This window comes from Poromitra crassiceps (assembly GCF_964638095.1).
Source record: "Poromitra crassiceps genome assembly, chromosome: 6".
In the NCBI taxonomy this organism is placed as follows: Eukaryota; Metazoa; Chordata; class Actinopteri; order Beryciformes; family Melamphaidae; genus Poromitra; species Poromitra crassiceps.
This window is the reverse complement of record NC_139627.1, coordinates 37605940-37632491: the sequence shown is the minus strand read 5'-3', so window position 1 is coordinate 37632491 and position 26552 is coordinate 37605940. Positions and strand designations below refer to the sequence as shown.

Here is a 26552-nt window from a genome sequence, read left to right as displayed (position 1 = left end):
TCCACTCTCACAAGCTTGAGTAGACAGACACTGTGCAGTGCAGACAGTTTCATCAGATTGATTTAGATATGATTCTCATTTTATTTGTGAACTTTGATTTCACCAGACACCAAGTGATTTTTCACCTTCTTGTAGCCTACATGGGAGAGCATTGATGTGGGTTGATTGACAGTGAGAACAGCATTACTATAGCTTCTCTGCGTGCAATCCAAAACAGTGAGACAAAATCAGCCAATAGCCTAATGCAGATCTGCTGATCTAAATTATATTACATTTGCTGCCATCTTGTTTTGGGAGGATAAAAAAATGCATACACAGTTTTGGGGAGGATACAAAAAATGCATACACAGAATTTGGCAGCTTCAGGGCCATATGGTGTCAAACAAACAATGGTAGCATTATACTCACTTATTTGGCTACCAATGTGTATTTACATTAGAAATTATGATTTTCTGTATCCAAATGGTGTGAGAGGATGTGAAATATCACAGATAACCTATGTGTGACATTTCACATCCTCTCCTGCCATTTGAAATAAGCAGTTACAATAGGTAGGGGTAGGCCTACTATCATCAAACCATGTTCAAATTGGTGCCCTTTGTGCAGGAAACAAGCATCTATCACTTAGCTTAAAGCATTCCTCCTCGATCAGAAATTATACTGCAATTTTGAAGGACTATATGGCCACGATGCCCTGGCTGCAAAGCACTAAACTAACACCTCAATGTTTTGTTTTGTTTTCGTTTTTTTTGCATACAAAGATCATTTGAAAGCACTGGATGTGGTTATAGGTCAAGCTGGACTTTATCATAATTAAGATTGCTGAGTCAAGATAGTGTAGATCAGTGGTTCTCAAAGTGGGGTCCGGGGACCCCCAGGGGTCCTTGAGGGGCTTCCAGGGGGTCCCCACTCCCCAGCAAAAAGGGGGATTTATTAGTGGCTGGGACAGCAAAGCGGCAGGGCCACTGTTTGTATTTGCCAATATTCTTCTTCTTCTCCTTCTCCTTCTTCTTCTCCTTCTTCTTCTTCTTCTCCTTCTCCTTCTTCTTCTCCTTCTTCTTCTCCTTCTTCTTCTCCTCCTTCTTCTTCTTCTTCTTCTTCTTCTTCTTCTTCTTCCGGGAAGTTGGACTTCCCATGCATGAAAATAAATCAAACTTTGCACAAAGGTCCAGTCCCATATGTATGTACTTTGTATTACGCTTTTTGCAACCCAAATTGCCCTTTTGGGACACTTAATCAATCTTGAATCTTGAATCTTGAATCTACCAAACTTCGTCAACGCGAATTTGGGGCCAATAGTCCTGATGGTGGCGCTACAGCGACCATCTAAAGTTTCAAACTTTGAAAATTCATAAGAAATCAGGCATACATGCTACGGCTTTGCAACTTTCACCCAAATGTGGGCCCAAGTGAGGATAAACTTTTGTACACTGCAACCTATGGCCAATTATGAAGTCCAAAGACCGCAAAACTCCAAAAACTGTAAAACTAATTAAACCCTACTCCCCCCCATTTTTCCTCAAACGACACCAAACTTCAGCATCTGCATCGATTTTCGATTGATCAAAAATTGACTGTAAACAGCTACTGCAAATTCTTGCTAAATAAAGCTAGATTCTTCACACACACTAAAAAGATTTTGCTGTCACAGTAGTTGAAGTGTGCAAAATCTCAGAATTGTATCTCAAAAACAGAGTTTTTGACAGTATTTTGAATTCTGCCCCCATATATAGCCTAAAGAGCATTGATGCCTTCGCCATCCTGGTGAAAGGAGGGACATGCCCTCGCCATCCTCACACACACACACATACACACACAAACTTATGATGATTTCATAAGTGATGTCATCAGTGATGTCGCTTGAGCAATTGTGCATTGTGACATCACTGATGATGTCATCAGGATGTCAGTGCCCGTCCATGACCCATTGCTGCGCAGCAGCTATCATTTTCACTAGAATTCCAACCATAAGTAACACAATGACAGAATGTATGACTATTTTGGTCATGGGTTTCATACACTTTCTGTAATAAAACATCTAAAAGTGTGACGACCCTTCCACTCTCCTGGCCCTGTCTTGCAGGAACTTGGTGTTGGGGTCGTTAGGCTAATTGAATGCACTCATTGGTCTTAAGACCTTCAGACCATTCAGTCTATCTCCCTCCTCACCTTTTGTTCTTTTTTGTAGTTAGTGTTGTCTAGTTATTTTCCCTTAGTTTTAGTTAAATTATTGTTATCACCTCCTTGGCGGAGGAGGCAAGGTTATGTTTTCTGTGCTGTTTGTCTGTATGTTTATCTGTTTGACTGTTAGCAGGATTATGGAAAGACTACTGGGCAGATTTTAATGAAACTTGGTGGGAAGGTGTAGCAGGGGCCAAGGAAGAACCCATACAATTTTGGTGCGGATCCGATCCGGGCGGGGCAAGCAATGGGGTGGGGCTAGGGGAAAGGGGCTGTAACTAGTGATAGGAAGGTTCTAGACGGAGAGTCGGGATTCGAGGTGTGGGTAGGGGGAGTGGCTAGGTGTATCTGGGTGGTGGGAGGAGGCGTGGTCAGGAAGGAGGGTAGGGCCAGGGAAAAGGGGTCGTAGCTAGCAATAGGAAGTCTAGAGTTGGGGTTCGAGGAGTGGGTAGGGGGAGTGGCTAGGTGTATCTGGGTGGTTGGAGGGGGCGTGGTAAGGAAAGGGGGTGGGGTTATGGAAAAGGGTCGTAGCTATACGGATAGGAAGGTCATTAGCCTATTTCACATCCCACCCAAATCACCCATTGTGTGTTTAAAAGTCAGGAAGTAAAACAGGTGCAAGCAGAACACTAATGAGGGTTTCCAACTTCCAATACATTAAGGTGTTCCAGTGCCGGGGCCCTAATCAATTTCTTGCTTGCACCTGTTTTACTTCCTGCCTTTTAGACACAAAATGTGTGATTTGGGTGGGATGTGAAATAGGCTAATAGAGAGTCTGGGTTCGAGTGGTAGGTGTATCTGGGTGGGGTGGTCAGGAAAGGGGTTGGGGCTAGGGAAAAGCAGCGTAGCTAGGGATAGGAAAGTCGGGGAGAGTTGTGATTCGAGGGGTGGGTAGGGAGTGTGGCTGGGGGGATGTTGGTGGGCTGCGTCAGGGTTAGGGTTCTGATCTGACCATGGGGATCCAACTCACAACATTTGCATATCATAGCAGACTGCTGGAATATTGGCCTTGTTGGAGGTCTGCGCTCTCTGAGTGAACTTCAAATTTTAACTTTTATTTTGGTGTATGATTCCCCTCATAACAACCTGGCTCAAGGAAGTAACACATGAGGGGAGTCAAACTCAGGGAAAATAAGACAACAACACAAACTACATTAAACAAATGAACAGAACAAAAAGCTGCATCGGTGAGTTCACCCAATCAGCCTAACAACCATAACACCAGGCTCCTGCAAGACAGGGCCAGGAGAGTGGGAGGGTCGTCACAAAAGCTAAAATCTTATCAGATGGCCGGGCCATGGTGATGGGCTAATTTTGGTCAGTTTAGGGGTCCTTGACGTGAAAAAGTTTGAGAACCACTGTGTCGATGACAGTCTGTGGAGGTTATTATTATTATGATTATTATTATTAATAATAATCATAGTAATAATAATTGCAATAGGGTATAGCCACAATCTCAGCAGTCCACGTTAGTTGACTGTATTCTTGCCTTCATAGTATGTATGTCTACTTCATTGTGAGAGGTTTCTAGAAAAACCGAGAATAATGTTTAGTGGGGATCCCTATTTGTCAACGTCATTTCCCTCGATCCACAGCCTCTTCCACTTCCCTCAGTTCCCTGGGGGCCGGGGCATTTGTGTTCAGCCTCCTCCTAGCGTAGTGTGGCAAGCCCATACAAACAGAGATGCGTGTCGCAAAGAAGATACATTTAGGCCTAAATAACAAACAGTTAACCATGGACTGAAAAGCAAAAGAGACAGCCCATATACATTGGAAGGGTATAACCAGCGTTTCCGTCTTTCAGATTTACCAGGAACCGAAAAACGACGGCGAGTGCTTGAGCAACATAAAGGAGTTTCTCAAAGGCTGCACATCGTTTCGCGTCGAGGTAAGTGCCCAATATATTTAAGCTCTTTGGCGTTTTTATCAAACACGTGCACATTTCAGACAAATACGTCGGAGAGTGTAGAGTTTGTGTTCCATGTTTGAGTAGTAGAGACGCGGACACATACAATAAACAATGGGGACACGGACGGATCCCTGAGTGGGAGGAGTGAGAACTGCGAGCCGAGAACAATCACCCATCGCCCGGCTGAGAGAGCATCGTTTGTCCGGTGCTGCAGTGGCATATTGTCAATAGAACAGAAGGCGATACAAAATAACATTTTGGTTACCTCAAATAATATCAATGGATAAAACTGTTGTTGCTCAGCCAGGCTGTGGAAGCGAAGCACCACATAGCCTTTATGTAGCGTACGTTTATGCTCTGTAATTAATGCAGAGCTTTGTCCTCAGGCTAGTGCGTGTTGTCACCCCCACTTTACACTAGCCGTTGTGTTGCATTTTGTTTAGAACAAAATTACTGGTGCAAAAATACGTCCACTCATGAAACTGTAACGTTAGCTAGATGTAAATGGCTCTAGTAGAGAAGCATATCACCATCTATCTCTCGAGCCAAGCTACAGTTGTATGCATGCATGGGCATATTATTGATTAGCTGCACCAGTCATTTGTAAAATATTGGTAAATCAACAGCTAATGTAAACTGGACACATTGTAATTACATCCTTATAAGGTGTTGCATATAAACATGGTTCTAGACACCATGTAAGCCCTAAGAATCTGTGGCTACATTGTAGTCAGTGCTATGGCATACATACAAAATACATCCACTATCTTAAGCAAAGTGAGGACAGAACACTATATAAGGCTATGTGCTGGTCAGCACATAGAGGGGTCATTGAACCAACCCAATCTGACTACAGCTCAGTGTTCAACAGCATTGACTTTCCCTGCTGAGACTCCAGTCATTGAAGAAGAGGTGGAGATGGAGTGAGAGGGTGCATTGTCATATTGAGGGCATGAATCATGGCTTGTATTAGTTATATGCAGCTGAAATGCCAGGGTACCAAAAGACTCCTTCCTCTTTGTGATTTCATTCACCAGAGATGTGCTTTGGTAACAGTGTTGAGCAATAATGGACACGGTTGTTGATACCAAATATTCAAAATGTATACATTATATACCCCGACTCTTCTTTCACCACTCCCGCCCTTGTGGGCCCCGAGATGCTACTTAAGGCAACAGTCTCTTAATCCTAAACCCTTTTCCCACATGCGCTTTGTACCGCAAAATGACCGGAACGTGGTCTAATGCCTGCATGTGGGAAAGGCGCCATGCCGGTATAAGCGCGACCCCGTCATCGCCGACATTTCACCAGTTTCGAGCCAGTCAGAAGAGCGGTATGCTCTTAACACATTCACTGCCAGCAGTTTTTTTTTACTGTAGGTAGCTTCTGCCAAGGTTTTTTTTTGAGGATTCTGGCTCATATTTCAAGAGCCGAGGATTATTTTCTGCTAAGATTTTGTGAACACAAAATATCTCAAAAGAACTAATAGAATGTGTGCTTTCTCTGTCTAAAATAGTTAGTTTGTAGAGTTAGTAGTTATGTAGGCATTAGCAGTTGAATACAGCATGGTTTCAGCGTCTGAAAATTTAAGCTGAGATAAATGGCTTTTTGTGAAATTCGATAGAACAGTCACTTTAACCATTTATTTTTGGCGTAAGACGTCAGACATCTAAACAATAGTTTTGAACAGTAATTTCCTCCATAGCAGCACCCTCACCCCCCTCTCCTCCAAACTCCTCCCTCCGTGGGTGTGTCTCTGGTGGCTTTGCAGCGTTTGTCACAAGCGAGTCTCTCCTGCCTGTCTGTGCTGCCTGGCTGCTGGCGGCCGCTCTTTGGGCGAGTGTGGATGGGGCTCGTTTTTCGGTTGTGAGCTCAGCTGGAATGAAGCTGCGTGCGATTCTGGGCTTTCTGCCGGTGTTTCAAAGTGTGTTTCACCCATAATCTATTATGCAAATTTGCAATCCCCCACCGCCAGCTCCCTGCGCGAAAGCGAAAGCGTTTTCGCCAATCCATTTTCATGAGAATGGCTTCCTCACGCTGCTGTTTTTGCTTGGCTTCGTCTAGTCTGGAGAGCACTGTCGCCACTTAGTGGGTCGGTAAAATAGATTATAACCATTCAATACCTCCCATATTTTTATAGGAGATGTAAAAGGGTTAGATCCACGTCCCACCGTCAAAACATTTTTTTTTTTTTTTGGACGAGATATCTCGTCCACGGCAGTCAACCGTTGGTTTCTGCTTGACGAGATATCTCGTCCACGGCAGTGAACGTGTTAAGGGGACGCAAGTGGAAACGGGTCCAGTCATTTTCCGCGACAGCTGTCCTTCAATCATGGGCGAGGTGTTGCCTACACACGTTGCTTAATGTTCCAGCGGGCATAATCTAATCATTCGCGCACATTAAAGCTAAATGATCTTGTGATGTTTATGTATTGTATAATATTCAAGCGTGCCATTATTCCTATTCAATCTAGTAATAATGTAATAGTCTTAATTTGAGTATAGAAGGTGATTCCCAATCGTGTGATGTTTTTGTCTCTCTGTTGTTTGTTGAGGACCGCAATGGAAATAAGCCAGTGCTTATTATAGCCAGGCTTTATTGTGTTTTTATCCTCGGTGATTGTCTGTCCCCTGTATCTTTGTTGACATTTCACCAAATAAAGTCAATCAGTCAATCAATCAATAGCCTAATAAGAGCAGTATGTCAGCTTGCTGATTTCCGAAGGCAACCCCGGACACATCAAACGAAGCCAGTCTGTAAAAAGTGCTTCAACGCGACGCAGGTGAACGGATAAACATCGAACCAGCAACTATTTCTCTCAGACACGGATCCCAACTTCTTCAAAGTGCATCATCTAATCATTCGCGCACATCAAAGCAAACTACTTCCACATTTCGCTTTGTGCATTTGCTTTCTCTACATACATACAAGCGTTGAGCAGCTTGCAAGCCTCTGCCATTCTCGCTGTGTCTGTCCGTGGCTGCTGCTCTCGAGCAGAGAGGGGAGGGGGTAAATCGGCTGTGTTTATTACGCTGGCGGCTTGACGCTGCTTTTAAGTCAAACGAGTGTGATTTATTGTGTGACAACTGACAAGCGAACTTATTTCGAGTTTTGCCGACCCCCCAAATAAGCTCCCCCCTCCACCCGCCCCCCAACATACAGGCAAATTCGCTGATAGATTCCCACATGCGCGAGCCGAAGTGTGAAGGGAAATGTCCGATATTGACTTACAGGTAATTTTCCGGTACGCATGTGGGAAAACGGCTCTAGTGTCACCATTTTTCCATCTTCCCCTAAGCTTGCGTGTGAGAGAGCATACATGTGTCAAATGTACGATTCTATATGAGTGAACCAGACAGGGCAGGATTATAGTCGTTTCCTCTCACCATCTGTAGAGCATGGCAGTGACGGATCTCCTCAAGAGCCCAAAGCACTGCTGGCTCTGACCCCAGGTAGCTGGGGCTGCAGATTAGAGCAGTGGGACAGACAGAGACAGACGGCCAGGGAGAGTGAGCGCTTTTGCAGTGCTGCCCCAGTGTAGGAATTTAGCCAGGGGCAGGGGCAAAAATGCCCCCAAGAAATCTCAGAATGCCCCTAAAAATCATGATCCAGGGGCAAAAATTGCCCCCAAGATTTTGATTATTTTCTTTTCATTCATTTAATTTCCATTTCCATCTCTGACACACACTCAGCAGCACCTACAAGCTGGTTGCCAGACGAAGAACAACACACTCACACAAACAGCGCTGTTGTTTGCCCCCCCCAGATGTTAACATTTCGGTACAACATTGGTAGTGACCTCATCAGTGACATCATCAATTATGTCACATGTAACAGTATGCTGACAGTATTCTGACTTTAATCTGAGAAGTCTGACTTTTTTGTCTTTGTTTTTCAGTATTTTTAAACTCAGAATTCTATCCCCCCTTCCGAATTCTGACTTTATTCTGAGAATCCTGACTTAAACCCAGAACTCAAATACATTTTTCACATGTGACCCTAATCCTCTTCAGTAGTTTTAAATTGTATGTGGTGTTAAAAAATAAAATAAAAAATCCAGGCGACCCCATTTGAATTTCAGGCGACCCCCCACTTGGGGTCACGAGTCATGAAGGTTGGCAACCACTGCACTAGTCTTTAGCAACATTATGCACTGATTACTTTTTTAAGTGCCCCCACAATTTTGTAAATGCCCCCAGTTTTTAGACAGTGGGGGCAAAAGTTGACCCCAAAATATATTTTTAAAATGTCCTACACTGTGCTGACCTGCCTCTTCTTAACATGTGTAAACTGGATGTTTGGCTGATCTCAACTAGGGCTACACAATTAAAAATATATATCTAATTGCGATTATTTTGACTGATATTGCAATTGCAATCTGATTTGCGATATCAGAGGGAATGATAATTTTTACATCATTATTCTCAATTTCATTGAAAAACATTAAATGATTATGGTGTGATTTTTGTGGGGATCTGTACCAAACAAAGATGTTTTCTTAAATCCATGAGGCATGCGCTGTATACAGCGCCTCATGGCAAACGAGGAAGTAAGTTCAGTTACTCTTGGTTAGTTTGGTTATTCTTTGTTAGATCTCGGTGTGGATTTTCTTAGAAAATGACCATTTTCAGTAACTTTGGATTATTATTTCATCACGTAGTGGCTGCACGAGTCACAACATGTACTATTACGGAGATTTTATTACGGAGATCCGGCAGGACCTGGCTGGTTGTAAGGCAGCCAGGGATGATCGGGTCCCGCCGAAGGGCCATGTTCTGGAGATCCGACCGGGCCCTCCCACGCTGGAATCAGTCCAAGTTGTTCTGAACGTCCGGGCGGGTCCTCCTGTGCTGGAATCAGTCCGAATTGTTGTGGAGACGAGCTTACCGGTAGTTTGTCACTAGCATGCATTGTCTCAGGCATAGACGGATTATGACTTCACGGGCCCCTGGGCATGCCCCCCTCACGGGCCCCCCCTCACAGCGCAAAAAAAAAAAAAATCTTTTTTTTTTTTTTTTTTTGCCCCCCGATTTTTTTTATCCAGAATGCAACTCGGGCAAGTTATCAGATATCTGCACTGATTGCAAAGGGTGGACAGCTTTTTCATGTGGTGACTTTGTGAAACAGTGTCTGAATGTGGCTGCAGATATACTGTGTTCACTCCTGAGATTGCATCCATGCAAATTGTCATGGCAAATTGTTTACAAAAGATGAACAATAAAGCTGATTTTCAAAGTACCTTGAGGATTTTTCAAGTTGTGAATTAAGTCAAATTTCTCTCTTGATTACAAAGGTGGAAAATACAACTGTTTTTAACTGGGTGTTTACTGATTAAATGTTTAAGCTCCCCACAAATGCAGATGTTTTTTTTTAAATATATATAACCAATTGCAAATTATTACAATTACCAAACAGATAAAAAGTAGATTATTATATTGAAATGTTATTTTAGATTTAGAATGTTAATTTTCTATAAAACACAATACATTTTAATGTAATTCCACAACGTTTATTTTTGGCCCTCGGCCCTCCACCCAGATTGAGTTTTGGCCCTTCATGGGAAAGAATTTGGGCACCCCTGAGCTAGAGTCTCTTCGCAGGCCGCCTGCGAAGTGAGCTCAGGGGCCCATAAGCTAGAGTCTCAGCTGTGAAGTGAGCTCAGGGGCCCATAAGCTAGAGTCTCAGCTGCAAAGTGAGCTCAGGGGCCCATAAGCTAGAGTCTCAGCTGCGAAGTGAGCTCAGGGGCCCATAAGCTAGAGTCTCAGCTGCGAAGTGAGCTCAGGGGCCCATAAGCTAGAGTCTCAGCTGCGAAGTGAGCTCAGGGGCCCATAAGCTAGAGTCTCAGCTGCAAAGTGAGCTCAGGGGCCCATAAGCTAGAGTCTCAGCTGCAAAGTGAGCTCAGGGGCCCATAAGCTAGAGTCTCAGCTGCGAAGTGAGCTCAGGGGCCCATAAGCTAGAGTCTCAGCTGCGAAGTGAGCTCAGGGGGCCCATAAGCTAGAGTCTCAGCTGCGAAGTGAGCTCAGGGGCCCATAAGCTAGAGTCTCAGCTGCGAAGTGAGCTCAGGGGCCCATAAGCTAGAGTCTCAGCTGCAAAGTGAGCTCAGGGGCCCATAAGCTAGAGTCTCAGCTGCGAAGTGAGCTCAGGGACCCATAAGCTAGAGTCTCAGCTGCAAAGTGAGCTCAGGGGCCCATAAGCTAGAGTCTCAGCTGCAAAGTGAGCTCAGGGGCCCCATCAGTTAGTCTCTTCGCAGGCCGCCTGCGGCGGCCTGCGAAGAGACTCTAGCTCATGGGCCCCCTGAGCTCTCGGGCCCCTGGCGAGTGCCCGGTATGCCCGTTCAGTAATACAGCCCTGGTCTCAGGCACACTCGTTAGTATGATGTAGGTCATCCCGTGTACCCATAACCCACTCACCTACTGGATCTGGATGGCCTTGTCGATGAGCACCTCCTGCAAAGTGTTGTGAGGAAGAGGGCGTTCCTCTTCGGTAATTGCTTGATCGTCATGGCATGGTCGTCAGACTGTAGATCATACCTAGGTACTGAGGAGGTGTCCTGGGCTGGACCCACTTCTACGTCAGACTGTTATGTCGAGTCGAGTGACCTGAGTGAACTACTGTGCACTGGTCTTGTCAATGTGCACCTCCTGTGTTATCTTCTTCTATGAAGTAGAAGTGGTCTGGATCTGGAGAATCATCTCCGAAGGATTGATAGAGCTCCCTCCTTGAACTTCTTATTTTTGGTGTTTTATGGCAGTTGGCATCCTTAATGTTGCATTACCGCCAACTTCTGGAGCCATCCATCTTCTTCTTTGGCGTTTTATACTCTTCCTCTTCTCGCCCAGACACAATTGTCTTGAGTCCCTCAGTACTTCATTTATCTGTGCTTCAGATACGCCCACCTCATCCAGTAACCCCTTAACGTTAGCATCAAGCCCGATCCCATTCCTCTCCGTCTTCAGCAGCACAGCTTATAACTCCTCCCTCCCTCCTTGAACTTGTCTTGTGCCTCCTCATATAGTATCTGGTGGCAGGCACCTAGATATGTGTTGTAGTAGCAGTACCATCTTGTTGCAGCTTGCTGAGTCACTGGAGGGGTTGGGTTATTGTGTCGGGCAGCTCTGAGGGATCGTTACCTGACTGTGATGCTGAGGTCTAGCACACATCTCTCAGCTTGGTATCTTGGCCATGTTCATTTCATTATCTGCTCTCATGAATATTTAATGTCACATCATCCATCATGTTTCACCATGAAGTTGGATCATTTGCTTCTAATGGAGAACCTGTTAGGATGACTTCTAGGGTGGTCGAAGAGCTCAGATTTTGCAGTGCGTGGAGGAGATGAGGAAGGAAGCAACTAAGCGCTGTAGAATGCACCTCTCCTTTGAGCTTAGTAATAGTCAGTAGGCAGTACAGACAGAGCAGTGGCAGTACAGAGCAGCTGCAGTACAGAGCAGGGACCAAAAGAAACAAAACCTAAACCGACATGGCGCAGCAGGCGGGCAGTCTGCAATGATTTTATATTTGAATTAAACTTTTTGTTCACTCTGTGATATATTCAAGACTTAAAACAAAGTGATCACAAGGAGGATGACTTAATAATGAAGTGTATTTATTGCTGAATGAATAAGCCGTGTAATGTATGTGTGATGTACTAAAACATCACAGGGATTTAAACTCATTGAGAATGATGTTGAGTGACAGATACCAGGCACACACAAAACACTGGAATCATTCACGTGGTGACTGTCATGAATCACTGCTGCCATTTATCTTCCTTAGCTTCGAGTAGAATTTGACCATGGCATCATGGACCATGATGGTGTAACATGGTGTAACACACTGTTCTGTATCTGTTATGGTGTACTCTTAAAGTCCCTGGAAACCAGAAATATTTTTTTTTATTATTTAGCATTTTGAGTTCATCACATCACAGGAACCTATGTTTACCAGCCAAATTTGAACGATGATGAACGTCGCAAAGTATATAAATTTAGGTTTGACAGTCATGGCAAAAGTCATGAGAATCAATTAGATTTTAGAGTGTATTTTCTCCCGCGGACTGTGTGGGCGTGTCCCGTCTGCAGCACGTCTCCTCCGAGAGAGAGAGAAGGAGAGAGAGAGAGAAGGAAAGAGAGATGGAGTGTGTGTGTGTGTGTGTTCGCGCGTTGCTCGGCGCATAGCCTACTGACAGAGAGGAAGAGATCTCTGCCGCTACGAGTGCACAGCGCTACTGTGTGTGTGCGCGTGTGCGTGCATGCGTGTGATTCGAGTAAATCTTATGACGTGATAAGATCATGCATTTTAGCACCGCGCGCACCGCTCTCTTCAATGAGGAAATGGAAATCCAGACCAGAAAAGTGTAGATTTTTGGGGTTAGGGTTGAAAGTAATGTCAACTACTTTCTGAGGCACACAATTACTCACATAAGACCCTAAATTTAATAGTTAGAAGGTTTTTGTGGATTTTGGTTTCCAGGGACTTTAATGACAGACGCTGGCCGTTGCCTAGCAACAACACATCGGGTGGATAGGATACATTGGAGGTTGTTGTAATGTGACATGCAACATTGATCATTAAGGCAGTATGGATTATAACGTTAGGTGGAAATATCCAGTAAGCCTGCTTGTTGTAAAACACTTTTGTCTTCTTGAAGTGCTAACCAGTTTGTTAGTCTGCACTAACTTTCTCCTTCTCTCTCTCATACACACGCACGAGCGCGCACACATGTCAACACGGATCACAAGCAGCAGACACGGCTATTAGATAACGTTAAACGAGACGTTTAATGTTTCCTCACTTCAAAACTCAAAGCACGTGTCTAATCGTGTTTACAGTTCTCTAGTAACGTTAACCAGCTTAGCTTACCCTTGTCGTTGAGCCCTGTTTGTCCATATCAAGTTACATTATTGTTTGTCCTCATTAACGCGGTGTGTCCGTGTCACGCAAGGTGGATTTTCATAGTTTGCAGCTAACACACGTTCTACTTTTACAGAATGTGAAGTGCTCCCATACTTTAGGTAAGAGTTTAGTTGGAAAGTTTCTGGTGCATCTGCCATCTTTGCGCCAGGCATGGGTCTCCCGTCTCGTCTCCTTGGAGACAACACGTGACGTAGTCACTCCGCGACACATGAAGTGGCCACTGGCCAGCTGCAGGTGGGCCTGCCAGGCCTGTAGAGTGGTAGGGGAAACACTGCAGCGGCAGTACAGAGCAGCGGCAGTACAGAGCAGCTGCAGTACAGAGCAGCTGCAGTACAGAGCAGCGGCAGTACAGAGCAGCGGCAGTACAGAGCAGCTGCAGTACAGAGCAGCTGCAGTACAGAGCAGCGGCAGTACAGAGCAGCGGCAGTACAGAGCAGCTGCAGTACAGAGCAGCTGCAGTACAGAGCAGCTGCAGTACAGAGCAGTGACAGTACAGAGCAGCTGCAGTACAGAGCAGCGGCAGTACAGAGCAGCTGCAGTACAGAGCAGTGGCAGTACAGAGCAGCGGCAGTACAGAGCAGCTGCAGTACAGAGCAGAGCAGCTGCAGTACAGAGCAGCTGCAGTAGAGAGCAGCTGCAGTACAGAGCAGCTGCAGTACAGAGCAGTGGCAGTACAGAGCAGCGACAGTACAGAGCAGCTGCAGTACAGAGCAGCTGCAGTACAGAGCAGTGGCAGTACAGAGCAGTGGCAGTACAGAGCAGCTGCAGTACAGAGCAGCGGCAGTACAGAGCAGCGGCAGTACAGAGCAGCGGCAGTACAGAGCAGCTGCAGTACAGAGCAGCTGCAGTACAGAGCAGCGGCAGTACAGAGCAGCGGCAGTACAGAGCAGCGGCAGTACAGAGCAGCGGCAGTACAGAGCAGCTGCAGTACAGAGCAGCTGCAGTACAGAGCAGCGGCAGTACAGAGCAGCTGCAGTACAGAGCAGTGGCAGTACAGAGCAGCTGCAGTACAGAGCAGCTGCAGTACAGAGCAGCGGCAGTACAGAGCAGAGCAGCTGCAGTGGCAGTACAGAGCAGCTGCAGTACAGAGCAGCTGCAGTACAGAGCAGCTGCAGTACAGAGCAGTGGCAGTACAGAGCAGCGGCAGTACAGAGCAGCTGCAGTACAGAGCAGCAGCAGTACAGAGCAGCTGCAGTACAGAGCAGCTGCAGTACAGAGCAGTGGCAGTACAGAGCAGCGGCAGTACAGAGCAGCTGCAGTACAGAGCAGTGGTACAGAGTGGTGAGAAAGAGGATGCTTTCACATGAATGCTCAGCAAGGACAGTCTGGCTCCTCGGGGTCCTGGAGGGAATAGCACTGGACTGTTTCCTTGGAACCAGGCCAACACACACACACACACACACGTGCGCTCACACACTTTTGCGAACACACACATGCCCATATATGCCCTGGGCACATCTGTAATCAGAGCGGAAGATGAAAGGGACTCGTGTCTCCCAGTCGCTCACCCTAATAGCACTGGACTGAGAGTAACCAATCACTGAAGCCGTTCTATGTGAAGAGAAAGAGGACAACTACACTCATCAACAGAGTTATAATCGCTGCCATTCATATGAACTCACAGGCCACTGAAAGTCAAGCTGGCAGAGCACATCATATTTACCACAGTTACTGCTCTTGGTGCTCCTCAGATCGGACCTCAGCATCTGCTACAGTCAGTGGATTTTGTGATACACATATTTCAAGCCAGTATGCCACAGTAGTCCGTTTAGCTGCTGTCTCTGTACCATCCATGGATCTGTGTGTCTGTTTATCTATCGGTGTGTTTCGCCCACGGCTTCAGTCAAGATAACAAGAGTTATCGATTTGGCTGCTCCGCGCTGCCACTGTCTGTGGCCAAGTGATGACACAGCCCTGCTACACTGGAATTAGTAATGATTTTTAGAGGGGACATGTGCTCGCCAATGACTTTTTGACACACACAAACACAAACACACACACACACACACACACACACACACACACACACACTGATGTCCTCTCTCTCTCTCTCTCTCTCTCTCTCTCTCTCAGCCGTTTGAGGCCAGTGACCTGCTGCTGGGACTGAACTTCTCAAAGGTGCTGAGCAGTCTGGTGGCTCTGAACAAAGTAACTGCAGGTGAGTCCAAATATGTGCAATGTGTGTGAGGCGCTGGGTGTGGGTGGCCGTGATGGCGGGTGTCAGCCTCGGTGTGCTCTGCCCTCTCTGTCTAGATATCGGTGTGGGTAGTGATTCTGTGTGCGCGCGCCACTCTTCAGCCCACCGCATCAAGTCCTTTGAGTCCCTGTCCTCCCAGTCCTCACTGGGCAGATCCTCCAAGCTGCTGCAAAACCAATTCCGCAGTCTGGTAAGGCTCACACTCAATTCACAACAATTCACCGTACGCAAACGTCTGCAGTTACTTCCTAAAAATGAGATGTCTGCGGTCTGCGGAATGTGTCATCTACTCATACAAATGGATTCTTGGCATCACAGCAAAACTCATTCTAGAATAGTACAGACGTTTCAGCGATCTCAGGCTTTTGCTTGCAAAATAGTAACATTTCTGAGGGATAGAAATAGAGTGAATGAATGTCAGGCAACAATTGTGTTCACAACTTGGATGAGGCCTAATGCGTTTGAAAATGAAACCCTTCCCATTGATTCTTCTTATTGACTGCATTGTCTCTCTGCCATCTCCTGGTCTCACAGTGTCTGTTTCCTTTCCCTGCTCGGTGGCATCCTCGCCTCCTTTCTCAGGACATGTCAGAGAGCAGCGGGCAGCAGCTGCTGGTGAAGGCGCGCTTCAACTTCCTGCAGACTAATGAAGATGAGCTCACCTTCAGCAAGGGTGACCTCATCAACGTGACCCGCCAGGAGGAGGGCGGCTGGTGGGAAGGGATGCTCAATGGCAAGGCTGGCTGGTTCCCTAGCAACTATGTCCGTGAGATCAAAGGCTGTGGTGAGTACCCCATACTACCTCTCTGGGCAGCAGTTCAGCTCTTAAAAAAATGTCAGTGAGGGGACTGGTTTTGGGCGGGGGTAGATTGTGCTTGGGAGGCGTTAAGAGATGGGAGATCACCCTTCAGTGGGAAGACCCAGGTTCAAGCTCCTCTGTCAGTAAGCAGTGCCCCTGCTGGAGTGTCCATGAGAAAGACACTGATTCCCTCCCGGCTCCAGGGGTGCGGCTCCGTATCTGAGCCTGACCCTCTGACCTCTCTGGAGGGAATTGAGATCAATAAAGTTATCACTATCCACCTTATTTCTAGATGCCATGAGGCCTTATGTGAAATATGGGTGCTTCTTCCGGTGTAATCCTCGCATGACAAGGATCACTGATGAGACCCTGGAAGCTGACATGAATGATGAAAACACTGCTTCTGGAGACGTACTGCACTACAGATGCACAGCAAAATGAGATACAACTTGACTTAAACAAGCAATGCATCCTCCCCGAGTCCCCAACCAAAATCCACTCCAGTAGTAGAGTAACAAAAGCATTTCAACAGACCCATTGGTCCATTTTCTCATTTAAGGCTAAATTAATTAACACATTGAGTGCCAGCCATGTTTTCATTCCTGTAGGTAAGTTGTGCCAGGGGTGTTTTTGACGATTCTGGCTCATTTTAGAACAGCCGAGGATTCTTTTCTGTTAAGAATTCATGAACACCAATCATCTAAAAATAACTAATAGAATGTGTGCTTTCTCTGTCTAAAAGAGTTAGTTTGCAGAGTTAGTAGTTATGTAGATATTAGCCGTTGAGTACAGCATGGTTTCAGCGTCTGGAAATTTATTCAGAGATAAATGGCTTTTTGTGAAACAGTCACTTTAACCATTCATTTTTGGCATCAGTAAGACCGTCAGACATTCTAAACAATAGTTTTGAACAGTAATTTCCTCCATAACAACAGGAAACACCCCTCTCATTCAAACTCCTCCCTCCGTGTGTCTTCTCCTCCTTCCTCCTGGCTCTAACAGCGGGCGTGTCAGAAGCGCGTTGCTGCTGCCTGCCTGCCTGTCTGCCTGTCGGGCAAGACGAGTCTGAAATGGATTACTGTAAAATCGCGTCGCCATTTCCTTGAATGGCTTGCTCCCGCGGTGTGTGTGTGTGTGTGTGTGTGTGTGTGTGTGTGTGTGTGTGTGTGTGTGTGTGTGTGTGTGTGTGTGTGTGTGTGTGTGTGTGTGTGTGTGTGTGTGTGTGTGTGTGTGTGTTCGCGCGTTGCTCCGCGGCTCTGGGGGGAAGGGATCTCTGTCCGTTCTGTGTGTGTGTCTCCGGGCTTCTGACTGTAAAATCGCCAAGCCATTTCCGCGGGAGGCGGCTGCTTTTGGTCCCGTGGCTTTTGGGTCCCGTGGCTGTGGCTTCTCTCTGTCTCTGTCGCCACTTAGTGGTCGGTAAAATAGATTACACACATGCTCTTGCTCCAAATAGTTATCTCGAAGATGTAAAAGGGGTTGATTGATGTCCCACCGTCAAAAAAAAAAAATGTTTATGTAAGACGAGTTAGCTCGTCCTTGGCACTTAAGCGCTGGATTATGTAAGACGAGTTAGGTCGTCTATGGCACTTAATGAGTTAAGACTCGACAGTGTGAGGAATTGTTACTATTTTTCTCGCGTCACACAATAAAACTTAAAATGGAGAAATGTGTAATTGTGTGACTTTGCTTCCTTTATCTGACAGACAAGCAAGTGTCCCCTAAGTCTGGAACCCTTAAGAGCCCGCCTAAAGGCTTTGACACTACTGCAATCAGCAAGACATATTATAACTTGGTAAGGACACCAGCTGTCTCGCCTTTTGTTTTGTGACTTCTTACCTCTCTCTCCCTCTTTCCTTCTCTTCCCTAATGTTGCAGTTTAATGTCTCTGGCTATTTTCTTTTTAAAAGTAGACATGTTGTTGACTTGCAGTGCCTTCCTGCCGTGGACCATTTCCTACTTCTGTTTCTGTTTCTTCTTGCGTTCAATGTCTGTTTATGCACCAGGTTTAACAGAGAGCTACCTGGCTGCAAGTAACTGCACCGCATGCATACCAGGAACATCTCGATGGTGGTCTCTATGCTCTTCACATCTTTTCTCTCTCTCTCTCTCTCTCTCTCTCAACAACTCTCTGACATACTCTCACTCCTCTTTTCTAAAATGTTCTCTGTCTACTTCTCAAAGTCTTGTAGTAGCTGAAGGCAGGTGTGGTTTGTTTTGTTAAAGCTGTGACTGCTGCTGGAGCAGGTCTCATTCTGTTACGGCAGGAGCAATCACAGTCTGAGTGTGTCTTTCAGTGTTTGTCAGATTGCTCCCCAAAACTCTGGGATGACTTACTGTTTATTGAAGTTAGTTTGATAGTATCTGTTTACTTGGTACTCATGGTCTCTAGGTAATTGTTACAAGTAGTCTTACACCAATATTGCAGATACTGATGTTACACTGGATATCAATGGAAAGGCCTTAACCTTAATTCTAATGTGACATTTTGATCAAGATATATTGTTATTGACCTATATGTTCATGGAAGGGTTTAGTTTCCAATGGTTTAAGTGTCGTTTCTGAGGATTTTCTCAGCAGACAATACAATTCTGGGAAAATGAATGTTTGTGATTTTTGAGGATATCTTTGGCTTGAAAGGTCAAATAAAAAAAATATATATACATTGAATATCAGCACAAAATATCAACTGTCGGCTGCTTTGATCCAAACATATCAGTATCTGCCTTCAAAGATCAACTGAACCCTAAATAAAGGTGTCTGTCACCCAACTTGGAAATACTGTGGCGTTAATATACTGTGGTGTTAATATGACTTAGTGTCCCGCAGAGCTAAGCCCTTACATGCATGGCAGAAACTAGACTTGTTTTCTTGTGTCACTGGAAAATCCCTGAATGCCCCAGTCCAGGGATTTTTGCTACACACCATGTCTCCAATAGAAGGTAGTGGCCTTTGAGTGTAGTGTGCTTTGTTTATAGACTCTTAATGCGTCTCTGGGTTGCTTGAGTAATTGTTGTAATCATATAGAAGTTAAAAGATGTCAATTGACCGTTCTCGTTTAATTTTCACCTCAACTTAGACTCCTACAAAATGCTAAGTTGATGTAAATGTAAAGTCACTGTAAATGCCCATAGACCATTGTGGACAGTAGCTTTCATTCTATTATTTTGGAGATATACTAAGACCTCTATACATTTACAAAAAAAATCTACAGAAATTGTATTTTTTCCAAAACATTTTTTCTTTTATTTGTAGGTATTGCAGAATATTCTAGAAACGGAGACAGAGTATTCCAAAGACCTTCAGAGCCTCCTGACCAACTACCTGCGATCTCTTCAGAGCACAGACAAGTAGGACTCACTTACCCATCAAGTTGGCAAAGAAGTGGATATTTTTTTGTCTGAGTGCTGTATGTAATAAGTCTGGATCAGTCAGATTTGTGTAGCAAAGCTGGTTTGAAAACGTTGGTTAATCTTGAAAGGAATCAACATGTCACTGAATTTGATGAGCCATCAACAGCATCCTTGTGTCATTTCTCTTGTTGCCCTTATTGTTTTTCTGTTCCTGTGCTTTCTCTCCCAGAGTGACCAGTTCAGACGTGGCTCTGATTCTGGGGAACCTGGAGGAGATCAGCACCTTCCAGCAGATGCTCGTCCAATCACTGGAGGAGTGCACCAAGTAAGTCCCTCCCAACACACAGGCCTAGTGCAGCAGCATCCTCGCTGTATCATAATATACATAGGGACATCTAGTGTTTGGATGTGGTACTACAGCATTGTCTGATTACACTTCCAATGTTTTCAGTTTTGCAGAAACCGTAGTTAAACATGGAACTGAGACAATGCAGACTACCACAGACCAAACGATGCTCAGCTTTTTTATATTAGACTCAGTCCTACAGTATACTCTCAGTTCCGCTCTCTTGTATTGTTCTTCTTTGTCACTGTATGATGGTTTGATCTATGTTTTCACCAACACCTCTAATGTTTTGTTCTTAGGCTTCCAGAGAGCCAGCAAAGGGTAGGCGGCTTCTTCCTCAACCTCATGCCACAGATGAAGGCTCTTTATGTGGGTTACTGCTCCAACCACCCCTCTGCAGTTAATGTGCTCACCCAGCACAGGTAGGCTGAGACCTCCCAGCGACATTCATTTAGATTTTACACTATCACGAACACACTGTGTTCACACAGTTCCACTCTTTTCGATCTATCTCTTATTTTACATTAAAGCAGTGTTTCCCAAACTATGGGTCAGCGACCCAATTTGGGTCATGGACCCGTGGGGGGTGGGTCGCTAACTGGTTGTCGTGGCAACTCATTACCGTATGATTTCGTGAGTTTGGGTCCCAGGGAGACACAAAATTGATCGTTTGGGTCCCAAGATATGCTGATGATATGGTGTTAGTTGGCCTTATGAAGGCAGGGGACACAGCTAATGAATCTACATACTTCCACCACATTGAAGAACTTATTAAATGGTGTGAAGACAGTGCCCTTTATATTAATGGAGCTAAAACTAGGGAGCTGGTCATTGCGAGTCACCACAACGCAGGTCAAGATTTAACATCCGTTTTGATTGATGACCAGCCTGTTGAAACAGTAGAGGAGTTGAAATACTTAGGAACCTTTTTTGACTGCAATCTAAGTTTCACAGCCAACACAGAATACATCTTTAAGAAAGCAATGCAGCGTTTGTATCTAATCAGGAAATTGGATTCATACAAAATAAGCAAAGCTATTCTGGAGACTGTCTACAGGAGCCTTATTGAAAGTATTTTGACATTTGACATGTGTACCTGGTATTGGAATCTAGGAGCTAAGAACAGAAATAGACTGTCCCGAATTACAAACATGGCAAGTAAAATTATTGGGAAAGAACAAGAACAACTTGGATGTATTTATAAAACACGGGTGGCACGAAAAGCCAGACAAATTGTGTGTGACCCTCTACATCCCCTTTTTAATGAGTTCACAAAACTGCCCTCGGGACGACGCTATAGAGTTCCTGCAGCAACCAAGAACATCTACAAAAAATCTTTCATACCAAACGCAATAAATCTGCTAAATTCATAAACGTCAGACTCATCCACATCAGAACCATGTCTGTTATCGCTGTCTGTAATGTGCTGTTGTCCTGTTGTCTTGTTATATTATATTATGTACCCTATCATTTCCTGTGCGGTGTATTGTGTGTGTACTGTACTTTTTTGTGCAAGCAAACCTGTGAAGCCAAAGACAAATTTCCACATTGTGGACAACAATAAATTGAATTGAATTGAATTGAAGATGAAAAAGTTTGGGAACCCCTGCATTAAAGTAAAGGGGGGCCACAAAGTAACTGGAAAGTAGCCACTTTGAAAAAAGCCTGGAGTGCAGTGCATTCTAAAGTAACTAACTTCTTCATCCTAATCCCCCAGCACGGGCTTCCATGCCAACACATATCTCTCCCCGCTTACTGGGGGCAGCACTCCCGATGCTCCCCAGGTCGGCTGGCAGTGCGGTTGTGCGCAGCTCCTTGAGGGTGTGGGCCCAGTTCAGCGGAAGCTTTGGTTTAGAACCACCCTCTCTTCAGAGTCCCATAGCTTCTAACCATATTTCCCCCCATCCATGCAGGATACAGCGTTCCAGGAATGGCACAGAAAAGGCATAAAATCCTTCAAAGACCTATTCATCTAAAGCTGAGGTTACACTACAAGACTATTCCCCTCATTTGAGCCAGGATTCACAGTTGGGCAGAGTCTGTCTTTGTCTACACTAGTCTGCAGTTGGCGTGGCCAATTGGCACCAAAATCTGGAAAGCAAAGCGTCATGCTCTGTCCTTTGCTTCCCTTTTGGCGCGCCGGGTAATCTTACTCAGATGGAAGGGAGCTGCCTTACCCACGCGCTCACAATGGCTTCAGGACCTTGTGTCTTGTCTGAATTTAGAAACAATGCGCTACTCAATCTGTGGATCAGAGAAAAGGTTATATAGAGACACTGTGGATCACAGTTCGAAACCACCGTTGGAGAAACCTGGATCACTAAAGGCTGCTTTATGCTCACCATGCCGTGAAGGGCGCGGGGGTGGAGCGAGGGCCGGGCGCGTCAAATGACGTAAATTTGTTGGGCGTGGTTATTCGCTACCTCCGTAGGGCGCCCACCGTGTGCCTGATTTTTTTTCTCACAGCGCGACCTCCGCACGTCTTCTCTCCAAACATGGCCGCTTTCAAGCCACTGAGCCCTGAACACTGAGCTGTGTTTTCCCCAAATTTCTTGACCCATGTGGTAGGCTATAAACTTTGATTTGCAACTGTTTGTTTTTAGTCATTTCACCAAGTAAATGTGTTGTGTTAAAAGCATGATTGAGAGAGTTTAAAAGCAGCACAGAGTAGGCAATCAGGGCTGAGAACTAAAACGGCTTTCAGTAAGAACAAGTTTGGTGATTCATTCATGTGCTGATGTGCGGTCGTTTGAGAGTGAAAGCGCACTCAGTACTGCACATAATAGCGTTTCATTGCGACTTTTCACGGGCTGTTCTCACTATTGTACCATTGTATAATAACATGCTGATCACTTGGCTGATCACTTCTGAGTATAATAGCATCTGCCCCAGCGCGAGGTCCGCACGGTGACTCGTGGAGACTTGCGGAGCTCCACCCCCACGGAGCTTGCTCGAGTATAATGAGCCCTTAAGGCACAGGCAAAAACGGCCGTCGGGAGGAAATCTTAACAGCCTGACAAGGTTTTTGCTTTTTTCAAGTAGACAAATCTGTCAAAGAATTATTTCAGCACACTGCTTCCGACAGAGAGGAGAATGCACTTTGAAGGACATGAAAGCATGAAAAAGACTTGAAATTGTTTTTTCAGACCATAAACTCATTTGCAAAGTGTTTATTTAAGAGATAGACCGAGAGAGAAGTCGGGCCCATTCACTTGCATGTGCCGATTTTGATGGTGCAGTACACACGACGCCCCCCACTAGCCAATTGAAAGAATACAATTTCCGCATTCGCTTCAAAAAGCGGGAGGCAGAATTGCCGACTGGTTTCAAAACATTAGCACGTGTGCTACTGCGGTAAATTCATTCATACAGTAGCACAGACCGATTATTTTGTAGCAAGTGCTACGTATGTAGCACTGTACAGCCCTGAGATGGTGCCCCTGCCCTTGACTTCCAACTTAGTACAGCTCATTATGTAGCTACTAGGCACCCTTCAATTATCTACTTCATTGTCATACTACAAATACAACTACATTTATAAATGCTTTCTCTCTCCTTTTTTGTTTTGTTTTTGTTTTTGTTTCGTTTCGTTCACTTGTGTATTTTCTTGTAATTTCTCTTATCATAAACTGCCAGTTGTTTGAGCGGTGCGGTGCGGTGGGGTAGCTCATTGGTTGATTTGTAATAATGTTACTACCACTATTAACCATCTTGTTCTGTCTAAGGCTCTACACTGCATCTATTTTAAAACCAATAAAAAAAGAATTTGAAAAAGAAAGAAAAGCCTGTAGCCTGATAAAAACCATACTGATAATGTGATCTCACATTCAGTTTCACTCTACGTAATACCTATCAGTCTGGACTTCCAGCTGCTCACATCGATTTCAGTGGGTGGGAGTACTTTTCTTGACAGACAACTCCTTCGGCCAATCAGCGTCGCCAAATCCAATCCAAATCCAGTCTGAAGAACTGTGAAAATGTCTTTTCCGCCGAGAAACTCCGCTGGTGCATACTCCTGTATCTCTTGTTGTTTAATTGTTGTTATTGAGATCTATTTCTGCAATAACTGCACTTATGGCTCGGTTTACTAATGTTAATGTTACCACTCGTTCAGCCAATTACACTTTTTTTTTTACCACAACTAGAATGAAAATAGAAAGTACCACAACCAGTGCAATAGGTGATAGTAGTTGTTAACCTGAACATAGAAAGTAAGTTGTGCAGTTGAGGCAGCGTTTTTCCCGCCTACAGAATGCAGAATATTGTGAACACACTAGGGATGCAACGGTATGAGTTTTTGATGGTATGATAACCTTGGACAAAAATACCACGGTTTCACGGTATCGCGGTATTGCGGACCATTTGTGTTTTTACAATAGCCGAAATATTCCCATACAGCCGACGTCGTCTTTTTAGATGGGGGAAAGTTCAGGGGGGTCCTTGCGGCTCCTCTCTACTGTGCTCTAGTCTAGGTAGGCATGCAGCCAGGGGGAGGGGCCGCGTAAGCTGCACTCTGCAAGCGACCTGGGCACTTTGTTTTGGGGAAACAGCTGATACCGTGGGGAAGGTATGATTGCAAATTTTAGTGGTTTTGATACCGTGACGTTTTCAAACCACGGTATACCTTCAAACGGTATACCGCTGCATCCCTAGAACACACCATAAGGAGATTGAGATTGAACATACCCTAAGGAGGTCAAAAGGATGAGAGCAAAATAGCGTGAGTACAGGAAGAAGATATGGGAGAGGGGATATCACATTCAGTGGTGAGAAGGTGACCTGAGGTACTTCTTGGAAGAGAAGTGTTTACTGCTTATGACAGCAGATGAGATACATTGATGCTGTAATTTATACTCTACTAATGCATACAGAAACCTAGTTTCGCCGTAGCCAGCTGTAGATAGATATCTACCTCTGGTGCACAACTTTTGAAGACCAAAATAAACCAAAACAAAATGCGTGACAGACATGAATTGACCAACCACGGACGGCATGGTGCAACTCGTGGACTGGTACATTTCGAACGTTGCACCAATGCACCCAGAGAGCTGGACTTCCGTAACAGCCCAGCCAATCTAATTTTACCGTAGGAATTCCTACGGCAAAACCTGGAAATGCTGATTTGCGATTGACCCTCCATTGCTGGAAGCGTGCTGACGTAAGATGTTGGGTCTGATCATGTGAGAGTAACAGAAACCTGACTTGACAGTACTCCCTCTTGATTATGACCTGACTCTCAGCATAGCTCTCCATCATTAGGGCCTGTGTCCACCTAGCATCTTTTCATCAGCGCCGGCGTCTATTTTCAGTTGTTTCCAATGGGGGGAGAGCGTATGCTGGCATCTAGAGAAAGTGCGCTGCGCCCAGTGTCTATTTTCAGAGCGCTCCGGTGTTTTTGTGCGCCCGACTCCCAGCGCTTCCAGCTGAAAATATTTAAACTTTTCAGAAAGACGCTGGTGTCAGGAGCTCCTTTTCTGGCAACTTTAATCATGGAGAAACTATCGCAACAGAGACAGAAAGGCTCAATTGTGGGAGCAGATTGGCTAGACACTTAATATTTCTGGTGAGTGTTGAGCTAAATCACTGTATGTGTGTTGTTTGCTAATGTTAGCTGTCAGCTATCAAGATAGCTACCGCACTGAACTAACGTTAGTTTCAGACTGCTTCCTTGTATATTGTGCTCTGAGATCAGCGCTCCCCAGCGTACTTCCAGCATTTAACGGTCGGAAAAAGACGCTAGGTGAACACAGGCCCTTACCGAACAGTGCGTTTCTTAGGACTGAACAAAAAAAAAATACAGACCCCCTTTTTTTGTTGCAGACTACCACATGCTTCCTCTGATACATGTGCATTCGCCAGCCGCTTCTTTTCCTCTGACAGCGAGGAGTTTATTTAACCGGCAGGACGTAGCGCGTGGGAGGATCACGCTATTCCCCCCAGTTCCGGCTTCCCACCTGCAGACACGGCCAATTGGATCTCTGCGGTGGTAGACGAGTGCCTTTGCCTTTGCCTCTACACTACCCAGACGCCCCCCAGGACAGAAATCCTTATGACATTGTAACACTATTCTCAAACAGAGTCCTCCATGATGGCAGAACAGCACCTTATTGCAGAGAGAGTGTGTGTGTCATTATAATATCACTATGACGACGTATGACACCATTTTTACCATTTTGATAGAACAGCACTGACATGTCAAATTGTACTGGGCCTTCCCTCTATGTCTGTCATTTTGTACAAGTATGCCTGAAACTGCATCTTAGAGGCCTGTTGAAGGGTGTTAAGCAAAGTGAATTAATCAAGTCTCTTTCTCCCTCTCTCCCCCCTCCCCCTCCCCCCCCCCGCTCTTGTAGTGAGGCGTTGGGAGAGTTTATGGAGGGGATGGGTGCAGTCAGTCCTGGGATCCTCACGCTGACCACAGGCCTCAGCAAACCCTTCATGAGGCTCGATAAATACCCCACTTTACTAAAAGAGCTGGAGAGGCACATGGAGGTGTGTGTGTGTGTGTGTGTGTGTGTGTGTGTGTGTGTGTGTGTGTGTGTTTGTGTGTGTGTGTGTGTGTGTCTAAACATGTTGTGTTGGGTTCTGCATTCGTTAACTCATGTGTTTCTTCCCTTTCAGGAGAGCCATTCTGACAGGCCAGACATTCAGAAGTGCATGGCGTCTTTCAAAAATTTGTCTGTAAGCCAAACACACTTCCTCTCCAGGCACAACTAGCATGTGAGCTAAGGCCGCATTCAGATTCAATCCATCGAGACATATTGTAGTGCGGCTGCAGTACGTCAGGGTGGGCAGATCTCACTTCACCACCCCCCTCCCCTTCAAAACAAGCATGTGTACGAGCGAACCAGGA

The 26552-nt window shown here is 45.3% G+C and overlaps 1 protein-coding gene across 1 annotated transcript in view; it reads left to right on the top strand.

The window, feature by feature from the left end:
• arhgef7a (Rho guanine nucleotide exchange factor (GEF) 7a) overlaps positions 1-26552 on the top strand; it is a 38959-nt gene that overhangs the window by 1010 nt on the left and 11397 nt on the right. Inside the window, exons 2-11 of the mRNA XM_083638758.1 lie at positions 3986-4069; positions 15081-15165; positions 15261-15394; positions 15787-15988; positions 17707-17795; positions 19256-19350; positions 19583-19678; positions 19999-20121; positions 26053-26191; positions 26321-26380. Coding sequence (XP_083494884.1) covers positions 3986-4069; positions 15081-15165; positions 15261-15394; positions 15787-15988; positions 17707-17795; positions 19256-19350; positions 19583-19678; positions 19999-20121; positions 26053-26191; positions 26321-26380 — 1107 coding nt within the window. The remainder of the gene's footprint in view (positions 1-3985; positions 4070-15080; positions 15166-15260; positions 15395-15786; positions 15989-17706; positions 17796-19255; positions 19351-19582; positions 19679-19998; positions 20122-26052; positions 26192-26320; positions 26381-26552) is intronic.